Source organism: Drosophila suzukii, chromosome 3 (assembly GCF_043229965.1).
Source record: "Drosophila suzukii chromosome 3, CBGP_Dsuzu_IsoJpt1.0, whole genome shotgun sequence".
NCBI lineage: Eukaryota > Metazoa > Arthropoda > Insecta > Diptera > Drosophilidae > Drosophila > Drosophila suzukii.
Genome location: NC_092082.1, coordinates 37,803,378 through 37,827,321, shown reverse-complemented (window position 1 = coordinate 37,827,321; position 23,944 = coordinate 37,803,378). Strand labels below are relative to the sequence as shown.

At 39.1% G+C, this 23,944-nt stretch overlaps 1 protein-coding gene across 1 annotated transcript; it reads right to left on the bottom strand.

The window, feature by feature from the left end:
• Positions 1-22,468: 22,468 nt before the first annotated feature.
• LOC136117573 (uncharacterized) lies at positions 22,469-23,632 on the bottom strand. Its single transcript, XM_065868548.2, has one exon. The coding sequence runs from the start codon at positions 23,630-23,632 to the stop codon at positions 22,469-22,471; it is 1,164 nt and encodes a 387-aa protein (XP_065724620.2).
• Positions 23,633-23,944: the final 312 nt, after the last annotated feature.

Genomic DNA, 23,944 nt, shown 5'->3' with positions numbered 1-23,944 from the left:
ACACACACACACACACACAGACACAACCTTCAAACGAGAGTGAGAGGACAAGTGCGAGTTGACGCTATCGAGAGTGAGAGTACGAGGACAAGTCCGAGGACAAGCGGGAGGGGAAAGTGAGCGCGGTCGCAAAGTCGAAAGACAAGCGGGAGGGGAAGCGGGAGGGGAAAGTGAGCGCGGTCGCAAAGTCCGTGGACAAGAGGGAGGGGAAGTGGGAGGGGGAGTGAGCGCGGTCGCAAAGTCCGCGGACAAGCGGGAGGGGGAGTTGGAGGGGGAGTGAGCGCGGCCCCCAGAGAGTTCCACAACATTCCGGAACACTCCAGTACACTCCAGAACACCCCCGCCCAGCAGCAACAACAACAACTTCCGCTCGCGATAAGCGCCCACACCAGCGATAACAATTCTGATCCAAAACATACAATAAAAAGTGCTCCAGAACATACATTTTCATCCTACTGACAACTGTATGGTTAACGGCTCATTATTAGTTACTGGACTGTGGATTAAGTTTACAGAAGCCACTGTCGGTACTATAGCTAGGTCAAAAGTTCGAGGAAATGATCACCCAGACTGGACTCCAATTTATAAGACAGACCGAGTATTCCAATGCGGAAATTCGGGACATTCTTTTATTGATCAAAAAACAATTTCCAGTTGTTCCTGCTGAGGCTATTACCATCTATAAGAGCCAAGGAGCAACCTACAGCAAAGTCGCAGTACATCTTAAAAGAGGCATTAAGCGAGCTTCGTTGTACGTATGTTGCAGCAGAGCAACTAGCGCATCAGGCCTTTTCCTTTTAGGAAACTTTGTCCCTCCAACTAGATTTGGAGCTACAAGTGTCCAAGTAGAACTTGAACGTTTAAGAGGGGAAAGGGCTTTGACTACGCATTATGAATTTTTGGTCAGTGAAAATGAGGATATCTCTTTATATTACCACAACGTGGAATCTCTTCACGCTCATCGCGAAGATGATGCCAACGACAACATTATTTGTTCTGCCAGTTTTTTATGTTTTGTTGAAACCTGGACTCTTCCACAAGAAGAGTACACTTTAAGGGATTTCGACATTATAAGAAGAATAGATTGCAATCGTTTGAATGGTATTGGGAAGAACAGAATACTTATTTATGCTAAACAAAACATTTCACAAAATGTATTATTACTGTTTGAGACGAATAAGTCCACAAACACAAGGGCAGCGTATCAATCGATTGCATTTAAATATCTTGACACGTAATTTATAATTGTCTATAGGAGTCCCAGATTTCCTATTGCAAGATTTCGAAAAGAAATTATAGCTGATGTGGAAAAAGTGCGTAGAATGGATAATACTAAAGTAGTAATATTAGGAGATTTTAATATTTGCAGATCCACAGGGACTGATATTCTGGAGGAACATTTGAATACCTATAACCTCTTTTCAATCAATGATTCTCCCACAACAAAACAAATAACACAAATTGATTGGATATTTTCAGATTCTCGAATTCCACAAGCTCTTGCCATTACTTATGAGACACCATATATCCACCTCGATGGAATTTTTTTTAAGTATAGCTTGTAGTAGGTAATATAATTAAATATATAAATTGTAAAAATTGTAATAGGTTAGAAAAAAAAATGAATTGTATATAGCATATTGTATATATGTATTTTTATGGTATTATTAATTTATTTATTTCTATCTATCAACGTAGTTTTCTAAATTGTATATATATATATATATATAAATGATAATATTTTCCCCCTCGTGGATTGTGACCTTGACGTGGTGTGTGGGCTGAGTACGTGAAATTGTTTAATATCACTGAAGCTCGCAACAATCCTTAAAATGTAGCATAGTGTTACTAACATTGAATATTTCTTATAACTGCAAGGGTATTCAAACTTCGGCTTGCCCAAGTTAACTTCCTTTCTTGTTCCATTTGTTATTTATATGTTTATAAAAAGTATTTATATAAAAAAAACTTTAATAAATTCAGGTAAATATAAGAATTTATAAACTATATTCCCATGTAATAATTGTCATTAAAATAAGAAACGGTTTTATCCATGTAAAATCAAAAATTGGTATACAAAACCAACCAAATGTAAGAAAAGGTAATGTTACGTTATAAATTACTTTTTTCTTATTTTACGAAAATGTCCTTAGTTTTAAGGTTTTTTACCATACATTTAAAAAAAGTTTTTCATTATTTCCAGAAATGGCAAACCATAAATTCAAGAAAATTATTTATTTTAAGTAAAGGCGAGTTTCTTGATTAAACGGCGAATTTCTTGAATTAAGGGCGATTTTTTTTGGGTGTACTTAATTTTTATCCCACTTCGACGGCGTGGAGTTCTCAGTGCAAAGCCCCCTCACTATCAGTTTCGACCCCTGGCGCACCAACAACATGCAGCGGTAAAACTTCTGCAACCGCACTTAATGTATCAGCAAGAGCTACAGCTACGGCAACAAAACCAACAACAACCACAGCTACGGCTATTATTTCGGAATAGACTGCAATGTCGTCGACCGCAGCGCTAAATACAACGGATTAGATCTATACATGCAAATTAAATTTGTCGTTAGTAGATGATTTAAAAAAATTTATTTTTTTTATTTTTAAAACTCGGGTGATAAACCTTTATTCTTAAACTCAATTAATACAAGACACTTTTTAAAAATAGGATAAAATAGGACTCGCTCTTAATTCTAAAAAATTATCCAATGAACCTCGGCCAGAAGCTTTCCTTTTCTTAAGCTTCCAGAACTTTAATTTTTGTTTAAAATAAAAGCTTGTGTTGAAACTGTCGCATCTCGTTGTGAAATGAAATTATGCTGACCGATGCAATTTGATTGAAAATCGGAACGCAATATGTTCTGAACTTAGAACGCAATACTGTGGGCTTTGAACGGAAAAGTTTGGGCTTCGAACGACAGCTTGTGTTTACTTTACGATTGGTTTATTTATCTTAGCAGGACGGTCAAGCGCGGCCCTCGAAGTGAATGGCAAAGGCAAAGGCAGAATCTTAAACAAAGGCAATGTCGCTGAAGGCAAGGGTAACATAGCTGAGATTGAATTCAAAAATTTGTTTATAAATTCCATAAGTGGAACCGTTTCACGGGTTGGATAACTCTCCCCCTTCTAAAATGGATCGTCCCGATGCAATATGAAATTCATTTAATTGATCTCTTAATTCTGTTAAAAAAATTTCTTGGTTAATAGGTTTTTCTGGTTCTGGCCGTTGTTTTTTGGTTACAAATAATATGACAATATTGTATTTTATAATAAGTAAAAGAATCAAATATAAATTGATTAAAATTAATAATATTAAGGTAAGTGATATTTTGGTATTATTATTAAAGAAAGTTCTGAGTTATTTGATAATATGTAATCGGATATTTCATAATTTTTGAAGTGGTTCGTAGTTAAGTAGTTTAAGAATTTTGTTTTCTAAATTGGTATAAGAAATATTATTAATTTCGGTTGTACCATTAAATGTTATCAAAAATGAACCGTTTAAATGAGAGTTGTTCACAATATTGTTACCATTTATAAGAATGGCACCATCTTGTATGATGTCTATTTTTTTCTCTTATTTTTTTACAAGTGGATTTCTCGCCATTTAATAAGCGAGTAAAACAAGTTTTTTCATTATTTAAAGTGCAATAATTATTAAAATGTTCGTTCTTAAAGTTAGACATTTCATAAAACATATTTGCGCATTTTGCGACTTGATTGCTTAATACTAGTTTCCCATCGATTTGGGAAATCGCTCTAGCGTAATATATTTCGCATCTGTTTTTTATTATTGTGTATTTTATATAAATTATTACAAGTTCTTTATGCAGTGCGATTTTAAAAACAGAGACGTCCATTAAGTCAGCGATAATTACTGGTTTTTGTTCATGTTTAATATTTTGGTATTAAAAACGTCAATTTTTGCTAGTGTGATTGTGTCAATTAAATTTTGCAGATCAAATGTTAATAATCGTAAGCGATGTTTTCGCAGTGGTAAATCTTGATCAATAAAAACATTTTTAAAATCACCAGAAAGAGATTTTATTTCTTTAAACAGTTTGGAATTGATAATAAATTGCTTATTATTATTTTAAATTAATTCATCGATTTTATTCTGTATTTTAATAAAATCATCATGATCCGGAGTTCCAGCTAACCATTTCCACACAGTGCCTATCTCATTTATCCCCCTTTTTGACCTAGTTGATATTAATTGTGATAAAATTAATTCGATTACTTCTATGTCATATTTAATTTCCCATTGTGACCTTTTATTAGTATCCGTTTTTATATTATCTGATTCCAATTTTATTATTTCTTTATAAAAACTTAAGTTAGTTACGTGGAATAATTCTGCATATGAATCGTACGTCAATACGTCTTTATTGTCCTTGAATAAAAGATACTCGTGACTTGTATAGTCTATTATTTCTGATTTTGTTAATAAAATAAGGTGTAGTATGAGCACCTGATAAAACATTTTCTGGAAAAGGAAAAAAAAGTAACATATAAATTTTTAGAATTTTATATTATCTTTGTGAATAATTCTATTTCTATTGTTGATTATTATTTTGTTAGGTAAATTTTCTTTAACTACTTGTTTTTTATATCTAGTTTTAAGTTTATTTCTTTCCCCGTGTTTCTTTTCATAAATTACCTGTCCTACATGATATACTTTTTCTTTTCTGTTTTCATTATGTGTTTCTAACATTTTCTCTTGTGTATTTTTTAAAATTTGAGGAATGTTATCGTGCTCTATTTTATTATAGAGTACGTCAAAAGGTTTTTGGTTCGTTGTAGAATGAATGCTCTGATTATATTCTTGAGCGGCTCTTATTACTATTTCGGAATAGTCGGTTAGATTAAATTCTCCTTTAATGCATCGAGCTAATTCTGTTAGTGTAGAATGTGCCCTTTCAACTTGTCCGTTTGAGGTACTGTGCCTCCGGTCTGCGTAATGTAAAGTTAAACCGCACCTTTGTGCAAAAGATTTAAATTGGGCCGAGGTAAAGCTGGGTTCATTATCGGTCATTATTACTTTGGCTTGTGGAAAATGTTGAAGAAGTTCCATTACTTTGTTTTCGATATTTAATTTATTTTGGATTTCTTTTACTACTAAAAATTTTGAGTAAGCGTCAATACAAGTTATGAAAGTAAGACTTTGCCGATGTGTAAATTTTCGCCTTCTTTACTCGGGATTGGGGCTTCTCCAATTGGAATTTTAGTGGGGTGTCTGTTATATTTGTTTTCATTGCAAATTTTTAAATTTTTTATATATTCTTTTAATTTTGTAAGTAAGTTTGGCCAATAATACAATCTCCTGATTTGTTTATAATTTTCGTCAAGTCCCCTGTGTGCTCTGCAATGTGTTTCTTCGATTATAAGTGCTCTGTCCTCAGGAGTTTCTACATCTTGGACAAATATTTTTGTAGACAAAAATTTATTCACAAAATTATCTTTAAGTGGTTTTTGAATTCTATAAAAGTCCTCTAAAGTACAATGAATACCTACCGTTAAATTAGGAGGAATATATTCTCTTAAGATTGATATCAAATTTTCGGGAGTGTCAAATTCTATTATATGTCTGGTATTTTCGAATATATTAATCGACTCATGTATTGTATACCTCCCCGTTGCTAATAGCAATTGTTGCTTAAACTGGTTTAAGGGTTTACGGGTTTCTTGTATAACATTCTCAAAACTACTCTCTGCTGAATGCTGAGTGTTTTGATCTGAGACCGATTCGTTACTGTCAGTTAAGTTGTTGATCTGAATTCTTGATAAGGCGTCTGCAACTACATTAGTTGTACCTGGCTTATAAATGACTTTAGGAGTGAAACTTTCTATGAAGGAGTACCAGCGTTTCATTTCAATATTAGGATTTTTATCTGAGATTGCGAAAGATAATGGTTGATGAACGGTTTGGACTTCAGTTCCAATCACTCCTTATAAGTAGTTTCTTAGATTTTGAAGAGCCCATACTATGGCTAAAAGTTCCTTCTTATTAGTTGCATAAACTTGTTCCGTTTTAGTCAAGGTTTTTGAAATAAAAGTAATTGGTTTACCTTCTTGAGATAATACTGCACCAATTGCGACGTCCGAAGCGTCGGTGGTCAGGGTAAATTTTTTATTATAATCCGGTTGAACTAATTCTACTTGAGCAATGAGATTTTCTTTCAGCTCGTTAAAAGCTTTAATAGCTGGGTCATCCAGCTGAATTAACATTTTTGTTGACATTCTTTTTGAAATTTTGCCATTATGACCTCCAAGATATTTTGTTAGAGGTTTGGCTATAGAAGCGTAATTTAAAACAAATTTTCTATAATAGCCCGGAAGGCCTAAGAAACTTGTTAGTTCCCGAATATTTTTTGGAAGCGGATATTTAATAATGGTGTCAATTTTTTCTGGGTCTGTCTTGATGACGTTATAAGATACGATGTATCCTAGAAAACTGGTTTCGCGTTTAAAAAACTTTGATTTTTCTAAAGAGATTTTCATGTTTGCCTTTAATAATATATTTATAGTTTTGTTTAAGTCTTTATAATGTTGTTCAATCGAGTTTGAAAATATTATAATGCCGTCCATGTAGACATGACATGTTTTCCCTATTTGTTCTCTTAGGATGTCGTCCATTGCTCTCTGAAAAATTCTTGGTGCATTTGTTAGTCCGAATGGCATTCTTAAAAATTCGTATTTTCCATTATTTATTGAAAAGGATGTTTTTTCTACATCAGATTCTTTCATTAATTTCTGATGCAAACCTGATCCTTGCTTTTCCCAAATTAGATAGAATTACTGATGGGTCTTGCATTGGGTACCTGTCAGGTATGGTATTTTCATTTAATTTTTTATAGTCAATGACGAGTCTTAGTTTACGGCTTCCGTCTTGATTTTCTCCTTACTACCAGAACTGGTGAATTATAAGGGCTTCGACTAGGCCTTATAATTTCCTCTGCTAACATTCTACTGATTTCGCTGTTCACGAAGTCGGTGACATAAAAAGCGTACGGATATTGTTTCCCATATATTGGCCTGTCGTGAATAAGATTTATTTCCCCCTTTATGTCTGTTCTAAAAGGAATTTGCATATTTATCTTTGAATGCTCTTTTTCAATATAGAGAACTATTTTTTCCTTTAGTCCGTCTAATTGATCAGTACCTATATTGTTTATCTGTTGTTTGTCGGATAACTCAACGACGGCGTGCTTGAAATTTTTATATTTCAAACGATTTTTATTTATTTGATTTTTGACGGTAATTACTTCGTCGGCACTCTCAGGATTTTGAATTCCCAAGATATTTGTATTTTTATTGACGGTATTTACTTCGTCGGCACTCTCAGGATTTTGAATTCCCAAGATATTTGTATTTTTATTGACGGTATTTACTTCGTCGGCACTCTCAGGATTTTGAACTCCCAAGCTTTTTTCACTATTTTCCACAAATAATGAATCTGTGTTTTCGCTATGTGAGGAGTTGAATAACTCCCCACAAATAGAAGCAGCAGCAGATGGCCGGCCGCTTACAAGATACGCGGCGAATTCGCGTAGTAACGGCGCGGCGAGAAGAACGAGAGAGTTTGGAGACCAAGGGTGGAGATCGAGAGAGTTTGGAGACCAACGAAGGAGAGCGAGAGAGTTTGGAGACCAATGAAGGAGAGCGAGAGAGATTGGAGACCAAGGATGGAGATCGAGAGAGAATGGAGACTTCGAGAGCGCTGGCAGCTGGATCAGTCGATCACGAGCAGTCAAATCTTCAAGATCAGTTAAAGTACCAAATAAACAGTCAGTCAAGCAAATAATCTACGAGGGAGCTACAACCAAGCGAGTCGTCGGAAGCAGCGCCGTGGGAAGCATACAAGGAGCAAGATCGCCACGTCGAGACGTTCGGGATTAGGACATCAGGAATCTCCGAATTGAGACACAGGTGGCTGAGTTCTGGAAGGCATCACGCGGCTAAGTCAAGGCGTTTGTTTTCTAACTTTGTCACGACCACACCCTGGCGAGTCGCCTGGCGGGTCTGTCAGAGATAAGCAAAAGAGTCCTACGACGAAGAGCCGTCAGCTTGGGGAGGAAAGTTGTCTGCGACCCAGCGTACCTTGCCCGACCAAGCAGGACCTGGCGTGACGGACGAGCGGTAGATCGATTTGCGGTTTCAAGAGGCGGCAGCCTGGAGAGCCCTCCGATTATCGGCGAAGTTCCCGAGCAGCGACCGTCCCGCTCCCCGAGCGCCAGAACAACGAGATACTGGTCAGAAGACAGCGCAGAGGACATCGACAGCGACGCCAGCAGACATTTCCGGCAGCCACATTACCATCACCGCGCGGAGCTCATTGGGGAGCGCAGGAGCGTCGCGGACGTCACGCAGTAGGGTGAAGCCGGTGGAACGTTCGTCTGCGCTAGGCGTAAAGCGAAGTGAACCGCTAGACAGCCTCCTGGCGGCAGCCTTGACTGTCAGCGCGAACTGAGCAAGAACCTAGCGGGACCGTCCGGGACAGAGCAAGGGACAGGTATTGCCTCGAAAGGCGTCGGCCTGGAGAGCAAGGCTTGTTCACCCTAGTCTGGGAACGGTGACGCTTCCCTAAGCCCACAAGGCCGAACTCTCTGCGGGTCTAAGGCGCAACAAGCGACCCCGAGGCAACGCGTCGGCAAGCAAGCAGAGGCGGCCACTACGAGCGTCCCGAGACCCAGGATCCAGAGGAAGACGAGTCAACGCGTCGAGGAGCCAGCAAGTGGAGCGCCAGCAGCCGGCGGAACCAGAACCAAGAGATACCAAAGCTAGCCCAGCCACACACCCGCTGTACTAATACCACGAGAATAAATCCCACTGTTACCATTTGAACACCTTTGTTTTCTCACTGATCTACGGGCAATCACGTCATATAAATTTGGTGGGACGAACACACAATCTTCTGAGCTAGCCGCACGAATCTCGTAGCGAGCAGACACACAAAATCAGTTCGTTACATCTGGCGCCCAACGTGATTGTCCCAACAGTGAGAACAGCACAGTAAAAATGGGAAAGAAGTGGATTTACCGCCTCAAGAAGAAAGACTTCGCCCATGTCGCACAGATGCTCAACGTCGCCCTGGAGGGCAGGCTTGACGACATGAGGAAGGCACTATCGGAATACTACTCCGAAACAGAGAACGATCCACAACTCGTCGACATCTGGGCCGAGCTGTAGGCGACGTACTACGACAGAGCCGGCCCAAGCATTAACGAACGCTGAAGGGGACAGCCTGGTGGCAAGCCTGAGCGTTGACAACATGCAGAGAGAGGCCCACAGGAGAGAATCAAGCCAAGAAAAGAAAGCAGCAGCGCTGATCCCGAGACCAAGCCAGTCGGACTATGCAAAGGTCGCTAAGCAGGTCCGCGAATGGTCGTTCAGGTTCGACGGGGCGGAAAAACCATTCGAGTTCCTGGAGCAGGTAGAATGGTCCGCCAACACGTACGGTTTGGAGCTTGATATGATCCCTCGAGCGATGCCGGAGTTGCTAAAAGGAAGGGCCTTGAAATGGTTCATACCCAACAATAAGCAATGGAGAACTTGGGCAGAATTCATTGAAAGCTTCCACACATATTTCCTGCCAAGAGACTTCTTCACTAGGCTGGCGGACCAGGTCCGGCAAAGGAAGCAAGGCTTCAGCGAGTCGTTCAAGGACTACATGATCGACATGCAGACGATGGTGAGGCCACTTAACTATTCTACGAAAGAGACGTTAAGGGTCATTAAAGAGAACTGCACCCCAAGCCTACGAATGTTCTTAAGAGCATACAAAGTGTCGGACCTGGACACGCTAATGATCCTAGCCGATGAGTACGAAGAACTTGAAAAGGAACGGGAAGTCTTCGCACAGGAGAACAAGTTCTTAAAGACAAAGTCGGCGTCATCAACACAGGTGACATGCAGGAGATGCGAGGAGGTAGATAACCAGGACATACGAGGAAACGACCAATGGTCACCACCACACCAAGCCAGACGACAGCAGGCAACAGACGCACCACGCGGAGGCCATTGGGCACCACCCCCACAGCAACAGAGACAGCCAAACAATACCTTGTGGAGGCCGCCAAGCAACACACAGAGGCCACAAGAGGCCACCCATATCACAGACCCGCAGGAGGCCTGTCGGAAATGCGGTGGGAACGGACACTGGGCTAGAGGATGTCGAAACCAGCGGCTGCTGTTTTGTTGGATATGCGGCAAGGTGGGTGTCAGGAGCGTCGATTGCTGCCAACGATCGGGAAATGGCCAGCGATCTCAGCCGCAGAGAGGCGAGCGGGGATCGCACAATGCCACCTTCCAAACTAACGGGCAAGCTAATCGAGGAGGAGCAGCAGTTGTCCGCAGCTGTGATGATTGGTGGGAACAGCTACAAAGCCACAACCGACACCGGAGCAACGGCAAGCTTCGTTAGCGAAGAATTGGCGGACAATATTGCTGCTCTAGGAAAGATTACCAGGACGAGACGGCAAGTTAGGTTGGCAGATGGAAGGTGCGGCGGAATTAATGCGCAGCTCGAGGTGGAGGTCAAATTCGGCAACAAACAAGTGACCATATGACCTGTTGATTTTACCCGGGGTAGTGGATACATTAGTGTTGGGATGGAACTTCCTGAAACAAGTCGGAACAGAGATAATGTGTGCTGGACACGAGATAATAATACCAGCCAGGAACCGACACAATGGATGGCTCGAGGAGAAGCTATCAGTAGCAGTCGTTCAATAAGTAAACGAGTTGGACGATACTACAGCGTTCCTTGAAACAGAGCTGGCAGACTTCAGCACAATGTCGGGAACATCGAATATGGCAGAACACCAGATCAAAATGAAGGACGACAAGCCAATCAAGCAGAGATACTACCCAAAGAACCCAAAAATTCAAGGGGAAATCAACGCAAAGGTGGACGAGCTTCTCCAAATGGGGTTCATAGAGCATTCAAAAAGCCCATACAGCTCCCCCATCGTGATGGTGAAAAAGAAGACAGGCAAGTGGAGACTGTGTGTCGACTTCAGGCAGATCAACGCGAAGTCAGTTAAGGATGCCTACCCAATGCCTCGCATAAACTACATCCTGGACCAACTAAGGGAAGCGCGGTACATCAGCAGCTTGGACCTGAAGGATGGATACTGGCAAATCCCTCTGGAAGAGAGTAGCAGGCAGTATACGGCGTTCACGGTACCAGGCAAAGGTCTGTTTCAGTGGAGGGTAATGCCGTTCGGACTTCACTCGGCGTCGGCAACGTTTCAGCGAGTCTTGGACCAAGTAAATGGCCCCGAGATGTCACCTCACGCATTCGCTTACCAGGATGACATAATAGTGATCGGTCGCACGCTGGAAGAACACAAAAGAAACCTGAGAGAAGTGTTCCGGCGTCTAAAAAGGGCAAACCTGAAGCTGAATCCAGAAAAATGCCAATTCTTTAAAAAAGAACTACTGTACCTGGGACATCGAGTGACAAGCGAGGGAATAGGAACAGATCCAGAAAAAGTAGCCGCTATAGTAGTAGGGAAAGACGGGTTCTGGGACAATTAGCATATTAATGGCCCCCGTCCCCTTACTAATTAGCATATTAATGACCCCCGCCTCTCACTAATTAACATATTAATGGCCCCCGCCTCTTCATTAACGTATGCGGGTTCTGGGACAATTAGCATAATCCATAAATTATCTGATTTTAAGGGGTTTAGATGTCATAAAAATGTCACGATCATATCCATAAAGAGTATACTAAATTGCCCCCCAACCCCACACCACCATGTGACAATACTGATCACGTGACCTTTTTGCCTCATTATCAGCAATTAATATTCAGCAGGTGTTGCTGTACACGGGAGAAAGGTCGCACACTTTCCCCACATCTCCATGTGACAATATTGATCATGTATCCTTTTCCTCATTATCAGCAATTAACATTCAGCAGGTGTTGCTGTGCACGTGCGAAAGGTCGCAAACCCAAAACATCTAAAGCTGGTTGCCTTAGAGGGACATGTTCTAATTTAGAAATCAAAAGAACCCCAAATAAAATAAATCCCACAAGTTAATGATTCTCAGATGTCGAATATTTTCAAACAGACGTTTTTTTTCGCCCCAGAATGCTTAACTGGTAAATTTTTTCAAGATCTCTCCTTTCTACAAACGGGTCATAAACATATCATAAAAGGGATTCAAGCAAGAGCTACCCGAACATGCGCACCTGTCTATTACCTGACCGGAATAAAAGGGACACATGCACAAGTCTGAAGGCGCACGCCCATTGACAAAATCATGAGCCTCACGCCAACGACCTCACGGCTAAGTGCGAGCTCTAATACGTTCCCATAATAGGGGTTGAAGTCACGACCGCGCAACAACTCGCAAGTAGCCGACATATCTCAGTCAAGGAAATATTTTCCATTCTCCGTACCTGTAATTTTAACTCGAAATAAAATGTCAGAAGTTTATTTTGTACCATAATAAAACATTTATTCATTTACATTTATTTATTTTGGTATTGCGAACATTTTTTTTTTATATATAGAAATTAATTTTCTGCTATGATTCCGGCGATTTGCATAGAAGAAGCAGGTGCACGTTTCCGACGTCATTTCTGGATTACAAAATGTAAAGTGTTCACCATAATTCGTAGTTTTGAGGTCATGTCCACCTCGATTCATGAACATAGTTTTTGTGTTTAGAAGGTATTGAAAATGTTGACAAATTATCTCTCCTGTAAATTGTTCAATAAATTGGTCAATTTCCTCATGAAACTTAATTTGGTTAATTTTGTTTTCTTGCACATCCTTACACATCTAGTCTCAACTTTAAAATAATGCATAAAAATTATTTTATTGTTTTGAAGCTACTTTTAAAAAATGTCAAAATAATGTATGCATTGTTTAGAGCACAAACCCCGCCCTTAAGGTGTGTTTCACAAGAGGGAAACCGGTTTCCTTTAAACCTGTTTAATGACGGACAGCCCATTTCCTCGACATTAATGAGCTGACGACTCCCAAAAAACGTCTGTAGAAATCGTTTCTTTTCCACACCATTACAAATAATTTGTTTTCCGCTTGTAATTGTCCTTAGATACTTTCGAGTTTGTGGAAAACTATTTTCTCCATCGTTCCAACAAATTTTGTGATGTGTATTGGTTAACCAAATTGCAGTCTTTCGAGATTTTGTATTTAGCAAAGTAAAATCATATGGTGGTTCTATTAAAAAACTATTATTCAAGTTTGGAACTTTTTCGAATACAATTCCAATTTCCTTTAGAATAAAATTATTATTATTATCAAAGAAACCTTGAACATCAATCGAAACAGTATCTTTCGACATTTTTCTAATGTTAAACAACTCGTTGTACTAGTCCGTTTAGTGGGTTATATTCAACTATACGGTCTTGTATGAGGAGACAGTAAGCTTGGGTATTTTCATGACTTGGTGTCTTTAGTTCTATTGAAATTCTCACATCAATAGGACCAATTTTACTGATTCATTTTGATATGAAAGATCAATTACAATAATAGGGGTCTTCAATTTAAATTCATTTGGGGTCAAAAATGGTTGTGATTCACGATTAACTACAATAGATTGAAATCTTGTATACATTTCATATAGGTGAGCATACTAATTCTTACTAAAATCAACATTCAGATTATCATATGGATATGACTCAGAATTCAAGTGAACTTTCAAGTTTGATAAGTTATTTGTGATAAGTTCTCCATTTAGTGTAAATCCAATTATGGCAAATCTTGGTTTTTTGCGGTTAGCCGACAATTTCACATTCCAGCTGTGTTGACTTCCATACCCCAATTTGGGGTTAACATATGAATCCCAACTCCGGAATGCGATTGGTAGGTTTACACCACTTTTAATAATATCGTACATCTTAATTTTTTGCAAAATCGCTCAGAGTTACATGGGGAATTTTCCAGATTTTTTTTCGTAATTTCCAACTTAAAAGTTTGTTCATTTCTGGTTTGCTCAAACACATCACCAAGATTCTTAGTTAGCATCAACACTAGTTCATGCTTACAATTTAACAAAACTTTTTTATAATCCTCAGCCAATCCCAACAAATTTTTTAATGGTACAGAAAAATTTTAATTGGGGATCCCGTAGAAATTTCGTCTCCACTGCTCCATCCAGAATTTAATAGGTATTGACTTTGAAGATTATCCAGAGATATACAATTTTTTTTATGGTAGTAGCCATATCGACATAGACTTGACACGTTGGACTCGTTGTATTTAGTTGTTACCTAGCAGTATTATGATTATTATGGTTACTTTCTTTTTAGTCTTGCTTTTGGATGGTTACTTTTTGTATAGTACCTGTACAGTACTTGATTTTGGACGGTTACTATCTGTATAGTATCTGTAAAGTACTTGGTTTTAGATGATAACTAAATGTTAACAAGTATTATGAGTCGCTATAGTCTCTTATTAAGAACTATCGAAGTACACAAGTTAAAGTTTCTAAGATGTGTTAGCCAAACACACTTGCAGTGAACTATCATTACCTGACCGTCATCAAAGTCACATGCCCAAGACCCAAGGACATTGAATAAAATACATCCCCTTCATTTGTACCTGGAGTTTTAATTACAGTCAGATACAAAATTTGTAGGATTATTCAATATTTCTTTATATATTTTATTATTGTAAACATATTTCATTAAATTCATAATTAATTATATTTTATGTATATTTGTATATAATTAATTTTCTTACTTCAGCCCTCTGTAAGAAACATGTCGCTTATTAATCTTCGTTCCAAGCGTAGATTTTCGCTTGGTTCCCATAGATAGATGTAAAATAGTTCTCACAATGTAATCTTTCTCAGATGCTGAATTATTTTTAAAGCATTCATTTGTTCCATCCCATAATAATATTGTAACATATTTCGATGGCATCATTAGCTAGCATAGGAGCGCCTATCAATTTAATTTCTGATTGAAGTTTATGATAGAGGTGTTGGGACCTGGTAATATCGGTTTTTGTTGTCAACTATTTTTCTAGTTCTAGTTTTCTAATTCTATTCTATTTGTATACTATTTGTATGAGTAAGGCATCATTGTCTAAGATTCTGAATAAGTTTAATAAACTCTTTAATTACAATACTGATTAGCTGGTTACTATATATTTAGTAGATGTATACAAGTTGTTTAGTATCTGGTTTCTATATGTTTAATAGATGTATACAAGTTGTTTACTAGATGTATACAAGTTGTTTACTAGCTGTTTAGTATCTGGCTACTATATATTTAGTAGATGTATACAAGTTGTTTAGTATCTGGTTACTATATATTTAGTAGATGTATACAAGTTGTTTAGCATCTGGTTTCTATATGTTTAATAGATGTATACAAGTTGTTTACTAGATGTATGTAAGTTGTTTACTAGCTGTTTAGTAGCTGGCTACTATATATTTAGCAGATGTATACAAGTTGTTTAGTATCTGGTTTCTATATGTTTAATAGATGTATACAAGTTGTTTACTAGATGTATACAAGTTGTTTACTAGCTGTTTAGTATCTGGTTACTATATATTTAGTAGATGTATACAAGTTGTTTAGTATTTATGTTTAGTAGATGTATACAAGTTGTTTACTAGATGTATACAAGTTGTTTACTAGCTGTTTAGTATCTGGTTTCTATATGATTAGTAGATGTATACAAGTTGTTTAATAGATGTATACAAGTTGCATACTAGCTGTTTAGTATCTGGTTTATATACCTTTAATATCTGTTTACTTGATGTTTACTATTTATTATTAGCTGGTTACTAGTTGTTATTAACGTCTACGAGCTTTTATAGTCTTTTGTTAAGAATGATCAAAAATTCTTGATCACTAGACGACTTTCGATGTGAAGTAAAAACTTACACTCTGATTTTCAGTGTGTTTGCTATGTACGTAAGAAAGAATGCAAAGCCAAAATAGCTCAAGATTGATATATAAATCTTAGAGGAACATGTCCGATTATGTTGGGGGAAGATGTATCCTGTGATTGTAAAACTAATTAAGATATAAATTGTTCACAAGTTGTCTAAAAGCTGTGTAGAAGCTGCTTTGATAAACAATTTTGATTCATAATTACAGATATTAAGAATATATAATAATAGCACCCACTTTAACTAGTATATTGTTAAAATAAAACATTTCCATTTTTCATATTCTTTCATCTTATGTAGGTATAATAAATGTAATCTTAACTACGATAGCTAGCCTTACATCCCATAACTATAGTTATTAGCTACAATAAAATGTCTAGAAAGAACAAAATATATGAATGTCAAAAAACGATTTAAAACTAACTATAATTGGGAAAGTAATTGAAATCGCTCCGGCGTAATACAGTAAAAAACAAAAAACACTGTGATTATCCCATTTTCTATCACCATAACAAATGAGTATACTCACACCTAAATGACCAATTGTATCCATTGTCCAAAATGTCTGTGACTTTCACTTATAAATTTGTCACCGATAATTTAAATCCCATTAAGCAAACCACCCATTGCTAACCGTGCCATAACCCCAGAGTCAAGTTGGTTACCTACAATAAACACAGGTGGTGGTGTAAAGGATTGCTAAAAAGCCTCAACGCAGGCGCAAAGGTCAAGGTAATGAAAAAAAATTCATGGAATATTATCCCTTCATAAAAAAGGTCATAAAAAATATAATAAGGAAAGTATTTATTATTTGCGAACCATTTATAACTGTTACAATTGGTCATTTAGGTGTGAGTATACTCATTTGTTATGGTGATAGAAAATGGGATAATCACAGTGTTTTTTGTTTTTTACTGTATTACGCCGGAGCGATTTCAATTACTTTCCCAATTATAGTTAGTTTTAAATCGTTTTTTGACATTCATATATTTTGTTCTTTCTAGACATTTTATTGTAGCTAATAACTATAGTTATGGGATGTAAGGCTAGCTATCGTAGTTAAGATTACATTTATTATACCTACATAAGATGAAAGAATATGAAAAATGGAAATGTTTTATTTTAACAATATACTAGTTAAAGTGGGTGCTATTATTATATATTCTTAATATCTGTAATTATGAATCAAAATTGTTTATCAAAGCAGCTTCTACACAGCTTTTAGACAACTTGTGAACAATTTATATCTTAATTAGTTTTACAATCACAGGATACATCTTCCCCCAACATAATCGGACATGTTCCTCTAAGATTTATATATCAATCTTGAGCTATTTTGGCTTTGCATTCTTTCTTACGTACATAGCAAACACACTGAAAATCAGAGTGTAAGTTTTTACTTCACATCGAAAGTCGTCTAGTGATCAAGAATTTTTGATCATTCTTAACAAAAGACTATAAAAGCTCGTAGACGTTAATAACAACTAGTAACCAGCTAATAATAAATAGTAAACATCAAGTAAACAGATATTAAAGGTATATAAACCAGATACTAAACAGCTAGTATGCAACTTGTATACATCTATTAAACAACTTGTATACATCTACTAATCATATAGAAACCAGATACTAAACAGCTAGTAAACAACTTGTATACATTTAGTAAACAACTTGTATACATCTACTAAACATAAATACTAAACAACTTGTATACATCTACTAAATATATAGTAACCAGATACTAAACAGCTAGTAAACAACTTGTATACATCTACTAAATATATAGTAGCCAGATACTAAACAGCTAGTAAACAACTTGTATACATCTAGTAAACAACTTGTATACATCTATTAAACATATAGAAACCAGATACTAAACAACTTGTATACATCTACTAAATATATAGTAACCAGCTAATCAGTATTGTAATTAAAGAGTTTATTAAACTTATTCAGAATCTTAGACAATGATGCCTTACTCATACAAATAGTATACAAATAGAATAGAATTAGAAAACTAGAACTAGAAAAATAGTTGACAACAAAAACCGATATTACCAGGTCCCAACACCTCTATCATAAACTTCAATCAGAAATTAAATTGATAGGCGCTCCTATGCTAGCTAATGATGCCATCGAAATATGTTACAATATTATTATGGGATGGAACAAATGAATGCTTTAAAAATAATTCAGCATCTGAGAAAGATTACATTGTGAGAACTATTTTACATCTATCTATGGGAACCAAGCGAAAATCTACGCTTGGAACGAAGATTAATAAGCGACATGTTTCTTACAGAGGGCTGAAGTAAGAAAATTAATTATATACAAATATACATAAAATATAATTAATTATGAATTTAATGAAATATGTTTACAATAATAAAATATATAAAGAAATATTGAATAATCCTACAAATTTTGTATCTGACTGTAATTAAAACTCCAGGTACAAATGAAGGGGATGTATTTTATTCAATGTCCTTGGGTCTTGGGCATGTGACTTTGATGACGGTCAGGTAATGATAGTTCACTGCAAGTGTGTTTGGCTAACACATCTTAGAAACTTTAACTTGTGTACTTCGATAGTTCTTAATAAGAGACTATAGCGACTCATAATACTTGTTAACATTTAGTTATCATCTAAAACCAAGTACTTTACAGATACTATACAGATAGTAACCGTCCAAAATCAAGTACTGTACAGGTACTATACAAAAAGTAACCATCCAAAAGCAAGACTAAAAAGAAAGTAACCATAATAATCATAATACTGCTAGGTAACAACTAAATACAACGAGTCCAACGTGTCAAGTCTATGTCGATATGGCTACTACCATAAAAAAAATTGTATATCTCTGGATAATCTTCAAAGTCAATACCTATTAAATTCTGGATGGAGCAGTGGAGACGAAATTTCTACGGGATCCCCAATTAAAATTTTTCTGTACCATTAAAAAATTTGTTGGGATTGGCTGAGGATTATAAAAAAGTTTTGTTAAATTGTAAGCATGAACTAGTGTTGATGCTAACTAAGAATCTTGGTGATGTGTTTGAGCAAACCAGAAATGAACAAACTTTTAAGTTGGAAATTACGAAAAAAAATCTGGAAAATTCCCCATGTAACTCTGAGCGATTTTGCAAAAAATTAAGATGTACGATATTATTAAAAGTGGTGTAAACCTACCAATCGCATTCCGGAGTTGGGATTCATATGTTAACCCCAAATTGGGGTATGGAAGTCAACACAGCTGGAATGTGAAATTGTCGGCTAACCGCAAAAAACCAAGATTTGCCATAATTGGATTTACACTAAATGGAGAACTTATCACAAATAACTTATCAAACTTGAAAGTTCACTTGAATTCTGAGTCATATCCATATGATAATCTGAATGTTGATTTTAGTAAGAATTAGTATGCTCACCTATATGAAATGTATACAAGATTTCAATCTAGTTAATCGTGAATCACCACCATTTTTGACCCCAAATGAATTTAAATTGAAGACCCCTATTATTGTAATTGATCTTTCATATCAAAATGAATCAGTAAAATTGGTCCTATTGATGTGAGAATTTCAATAGAACTAAAGACACCAAGTCATGAAAATACCCAAGCTTACTGTCTCCTCATACAAGACCGTATAGTTGAATATAACCCACTAAACGGACTAGTACAACGAGTTGTTTAACATTAGAAAAATGTCCAAAGATACTGTTTCGATTGATGTTCAAGGTTTCTTTGATAATAATAATAATTTTATTCTAAAGGAAATTGGAATTGTATTCGAAAAAGTTCCAAACTTGAATAATAGTTTTTTAATAGAACCACCATATGATTTTACTTTGCTAAATACAAAATCTCGAAAGACTGCAATTTGGTTAACCAATACACATCACAAAATTTGTTGGAACGATGGAGAAAATAGTTTTCCACAAACTCGAAAGTATCTAAGGACAATTACAAGCGGAAAACAAATTATTTGTAATGGTGTGGAAAAGAAACGATTTCTACAGACGTTTTTTGGGAGTCGTCAGCTCATTAATGTCGAGGAAATGGGCTGTCCGTCATTAAACAGGTTTAAAGGAAACCGGTTTCCCTCTTGTGAAACACACCTTAAGGGCGGGGTTTGTGCTCTAAACAATGCATACATTATTTTGACATTTTTTAAAAGTAGCTTCAAAACAATAAAATAATTTTTATGCATTATTTTAAAGTTGAGACTAGATGTGTAAGGATGTGCAAGAAAACAAAATTAACCAAATTAAGTTTCATGAGGAAATTGACCAATTTATTGAACAATTTACAGGAGAGATAATTTGTCAACATTTTCAATACCTTCTAAACACAAAAACTATGTTCATGAATCGAGGTGGACATGACCTCAAAACTACGAATTATGGTGAACACTTTACATTTTGTAATCCAGAAATGACGTCGGAAACGTGCACCTGCTTCTTCTATGCAAATCGCCGGAATCATAGCAGAAAATTAATTTCTATATATAAAAAAAAAATGTTCGCAATACCAAAATAAATAAATGTAAATGAATAAATGTTTTATTATGGTACAAAATAAACTTCTGACATTTTATTTCGAGTTAAAATTACAGGTACGGAGAATGGAAAATATTTCCTTGACTGAGATATGTCGGCTACTTGCGAGTTGTTGCGCGGTCGTGACTTCAACCCCTATTATGGGAACGTATTAGAGCTCGCACTTAGCCGTGAGGTCGTTGGCGTGAGGCTCATGATTTTGTCAATGGGCGTGCGCCTTCAGACTTGTGCATGTGTCCCTTTTATTCCGGTCAGGTAATAGACAGGTGCGCATGTTCGGGTAGCTCTTGCTTGAATCCCTTTTATGATATGTTTATGACCCGTTTGTAGAAAGGAGAGATCTTGAAAAAATTTACCAGTTAAACATTCTGGGGCGAAAAAAAAAGTCTGTTTGAAAATATTCGACATCTGAGAATCATTAACTTGTGGGATTTATTTTATTTGGGGTTCTTTTGATTTCTAAATTAGTTTTACAATCATAGGAAACGTTATTCCCCAACATGATCGGACATGTCCCTCTAAGGCAACCAGCTTTAGATGTTTTGGGTTTGCGACCTTTCTCACGTGCACAGCAACACCTGCTGAATGTTGATTGCTGATAATGAGGAAAAGGATACATGATCAATACTGTCACATGGAGATGTGGGGAAAGTGTGCGACCTTTCTCCCGTGTACAGCAACACCTGCTGAATATTAATTGCTGATAATGAGGCAAAAAGGTCACGTGATCAGTATTGTCACATGGTGGTGTAGGGTTGGGGGGAGCCGCGTACAGCAACTGCGACTTGACAACAGTCGCGAGGAGCCTGCGTCTGTCCTGCTTCGGTCCCCTGGTATTCAGCAGGATCCTGCAGAGCGATCCTGTGGTTTCGCTTGCCTTCTTGTTTACGAACTCCAGGTGTTCGCGGTAGGAGAGGCGGGTGTCCAGCATGACTCCCAGGTACCTTATGGCACGCTGAGAAGTTATCGTTGACCCTCCGATCTGGATATGCGCCGACTCCACTGCTTTCCTGCTTGAAATCAGCACCGCCTCAGTTTTGTGAGAGGCCAGCTCTAGGCCCGCCACTGCGAGCCACTCCTCCACTGCTCGAATTGCGCAGTTTGCAGCTGCCTCCACGGCCGCAACTTCCTTGGCCACCACAACCAGCGCGACATCATCCGCAAAGCCCACAATGTCGGTGCTGCTCGGCAGTGGGAGCTTCAAAACACCGTCATACATCGTGTTCCAAAGCAGAGGGCCCAGTACCGAGCCTTGAGGAACACCGGCTGTCACCTCGTACGTCCTGGGGCCCACAGAGGTATCTAGGACCAACTCCCTTTTGCTGAGGTAGCTGTGCACTACATTCAGCAGGTAATCCGGGATGTTGAAGGACCGTAGTGCCTCCAGTGTCCTCCCCCAATCGGCTGTGTTGAACGCGTTCCGTATGTCCAGCGTGACCACTAGACAATACTTTTTCGTCCCACCTTTCCATCTGGTACCCGCGATGGCTTTAGCAGCAATATTGGTGACCCTCTCTATCGCGTCCAGTGTAGATTTCCCTTTACGGAAACCGTACTGGTTGGAAGACAGTCCACCGGCGTCCTCCATAGCTGCGTTAAGCCTTGTTGCAATGACCCTTTCGAAGACCTTGCCTATAGTGTCCAGCAGGCAGATGGGTCTATAGGAAGAAGCTTCGCCCGCTGGTTTCCCTGGCTTCGGCAGGAGCAGAAGTTTTTGGCGCTTCCACCTGTCGGGGAAGGTCCCTTCCGGCATGCACGTGTTGTAGAGCGATGCTACCACGCCCGGATGGAGGGATAGCAGGGTCTTCACTGCTCTGTTCGGGACCAAATCCGGCCCGGGTGCCTTCTTGCTCTTCATGTTCCTTGCCGCAGACAATAGTTCCGTCTCCGTGACCGGACATATCTGGCTCCCAATTTGTCGCGTCCATCGGGGGATGCAATGGCGGCGACCCTCTGAAAACAGCACTTGGACAATGCCTTCCAGGACCGCTGGGTCAGTAGGCGACCTGTTGCCGGCACTCACACGCTTGCCACCGTCTTGTAGGCTCTTCCCCATGGGTCGTTTTCCAGCTCGTCACAGAGCTTGAGGTAGCTCTCCCTCTTGCTGTCCCGAATCGCCAGTTTGAGTGCCTTCTTTGCACTCTTAAAGCTAGAGTTGCAGGCAGAAAGGTTTGCGGTGCCTCTCGCCCTTTGGACTAACCTCCTGGCTCGAAGGCAGGTCCTGCGCAAGCTAGCGATTTCCTCACTCCACCAGTACACTGGCGCGTGGTGCTTCCGAAAGGTCTTACGCTGCTGCATGCTTTGGTCACAGGCTTCCTCCAGTCTGGCTGCCAATTTGTTCGCTGCTACATCTGCCGAGTCCAGCTCAGACACAGCCAATCCCTCCAGTGCGCTGGCGAAGGTCTGTGTTCTAAAGGTGTCCTGGCGGTAGGCTTTTCTTGGCCCGGTCATCGGCTGGCTTTGGCACGGTGGACCGCCAACTGTCAGCAGGATGGCCTCATGGTCGCTGGCAGTGAACACCTCGCCTATCCTCCAGCGTGTGCTACGGGATAACGAGCTGCTCGCGAACGATAGATCGATGATTGAACCGGCCCCAGCTCTGTTGAAGGTGTGCTGGGAGCCCTCGTTCAACAGGACGATGTCCAGAGACGCAATTGCTTCAAGGATGGTGCGCCCCCTGCCGTTGGTATAGAGGGAGCCCCATTCCTCGGCCCAGGCGTTAAAGTCGCCTCCGATCACCACGTTGCTCCTTCCTCTTAGGTCGCTGATCAGCTCGTCCATGATCCTGCTAAAGGACGTCAGTGATAGACTGGGGGCCAGGTAGCAGCTGTAGATCCATGTGCCGCCTACGTTCGCTCGGACAAATCCCTCTACTGCCATCGTGTCCCGCATTGGTGGAACACTCACGCCGCAGAGCCACAGTGCAGCTTTGCCTGTGCGATCCGTGACCCAATCGCTGCTGCTTTCCACTCTGTATGGCTCACTTAGTATCGCCACCTCAGAACCCAGCTCACGCACCGTCTGCTTCAGGAGGTCCTGCGCGGCACTACAATGGTTCAAATTTAGCTGAATCAATTGCATGACGGCCGAGGTCTCCCTGTCCCGCTGGTTGTGGCTGGGCAGAGCCTGCTTCCTGCCTGGTGCCTGGTCTCCTTTCTTCCTGCCGCAGAGCAGAATAAACATGAAGGCTCCTTGCTGCACTTGGCTGCCTTGTGCCCTTTTTCACCACATCTCATGCAGCAATCGCTCCTGTCCACTAGGCTCTTGCAGTTAACTGCAATATGCCCGGATTCCAAGCATTTAAAACATCTTGGGGGGCCTGTTCTTTCCCGGATCCTGCAGATGGTCCATCCAATCCGCACCTCGCCACGATGGAGGACGGTTTTCCCCAGGGAGTAGGGCAAGCTGATCACAGCTAGCTGCGACTCCGCGTAGCCTCGACGCAGACTCCGAACTCTGATGCGCTCCGCGTCGATACCATACTGGCTCGCAATC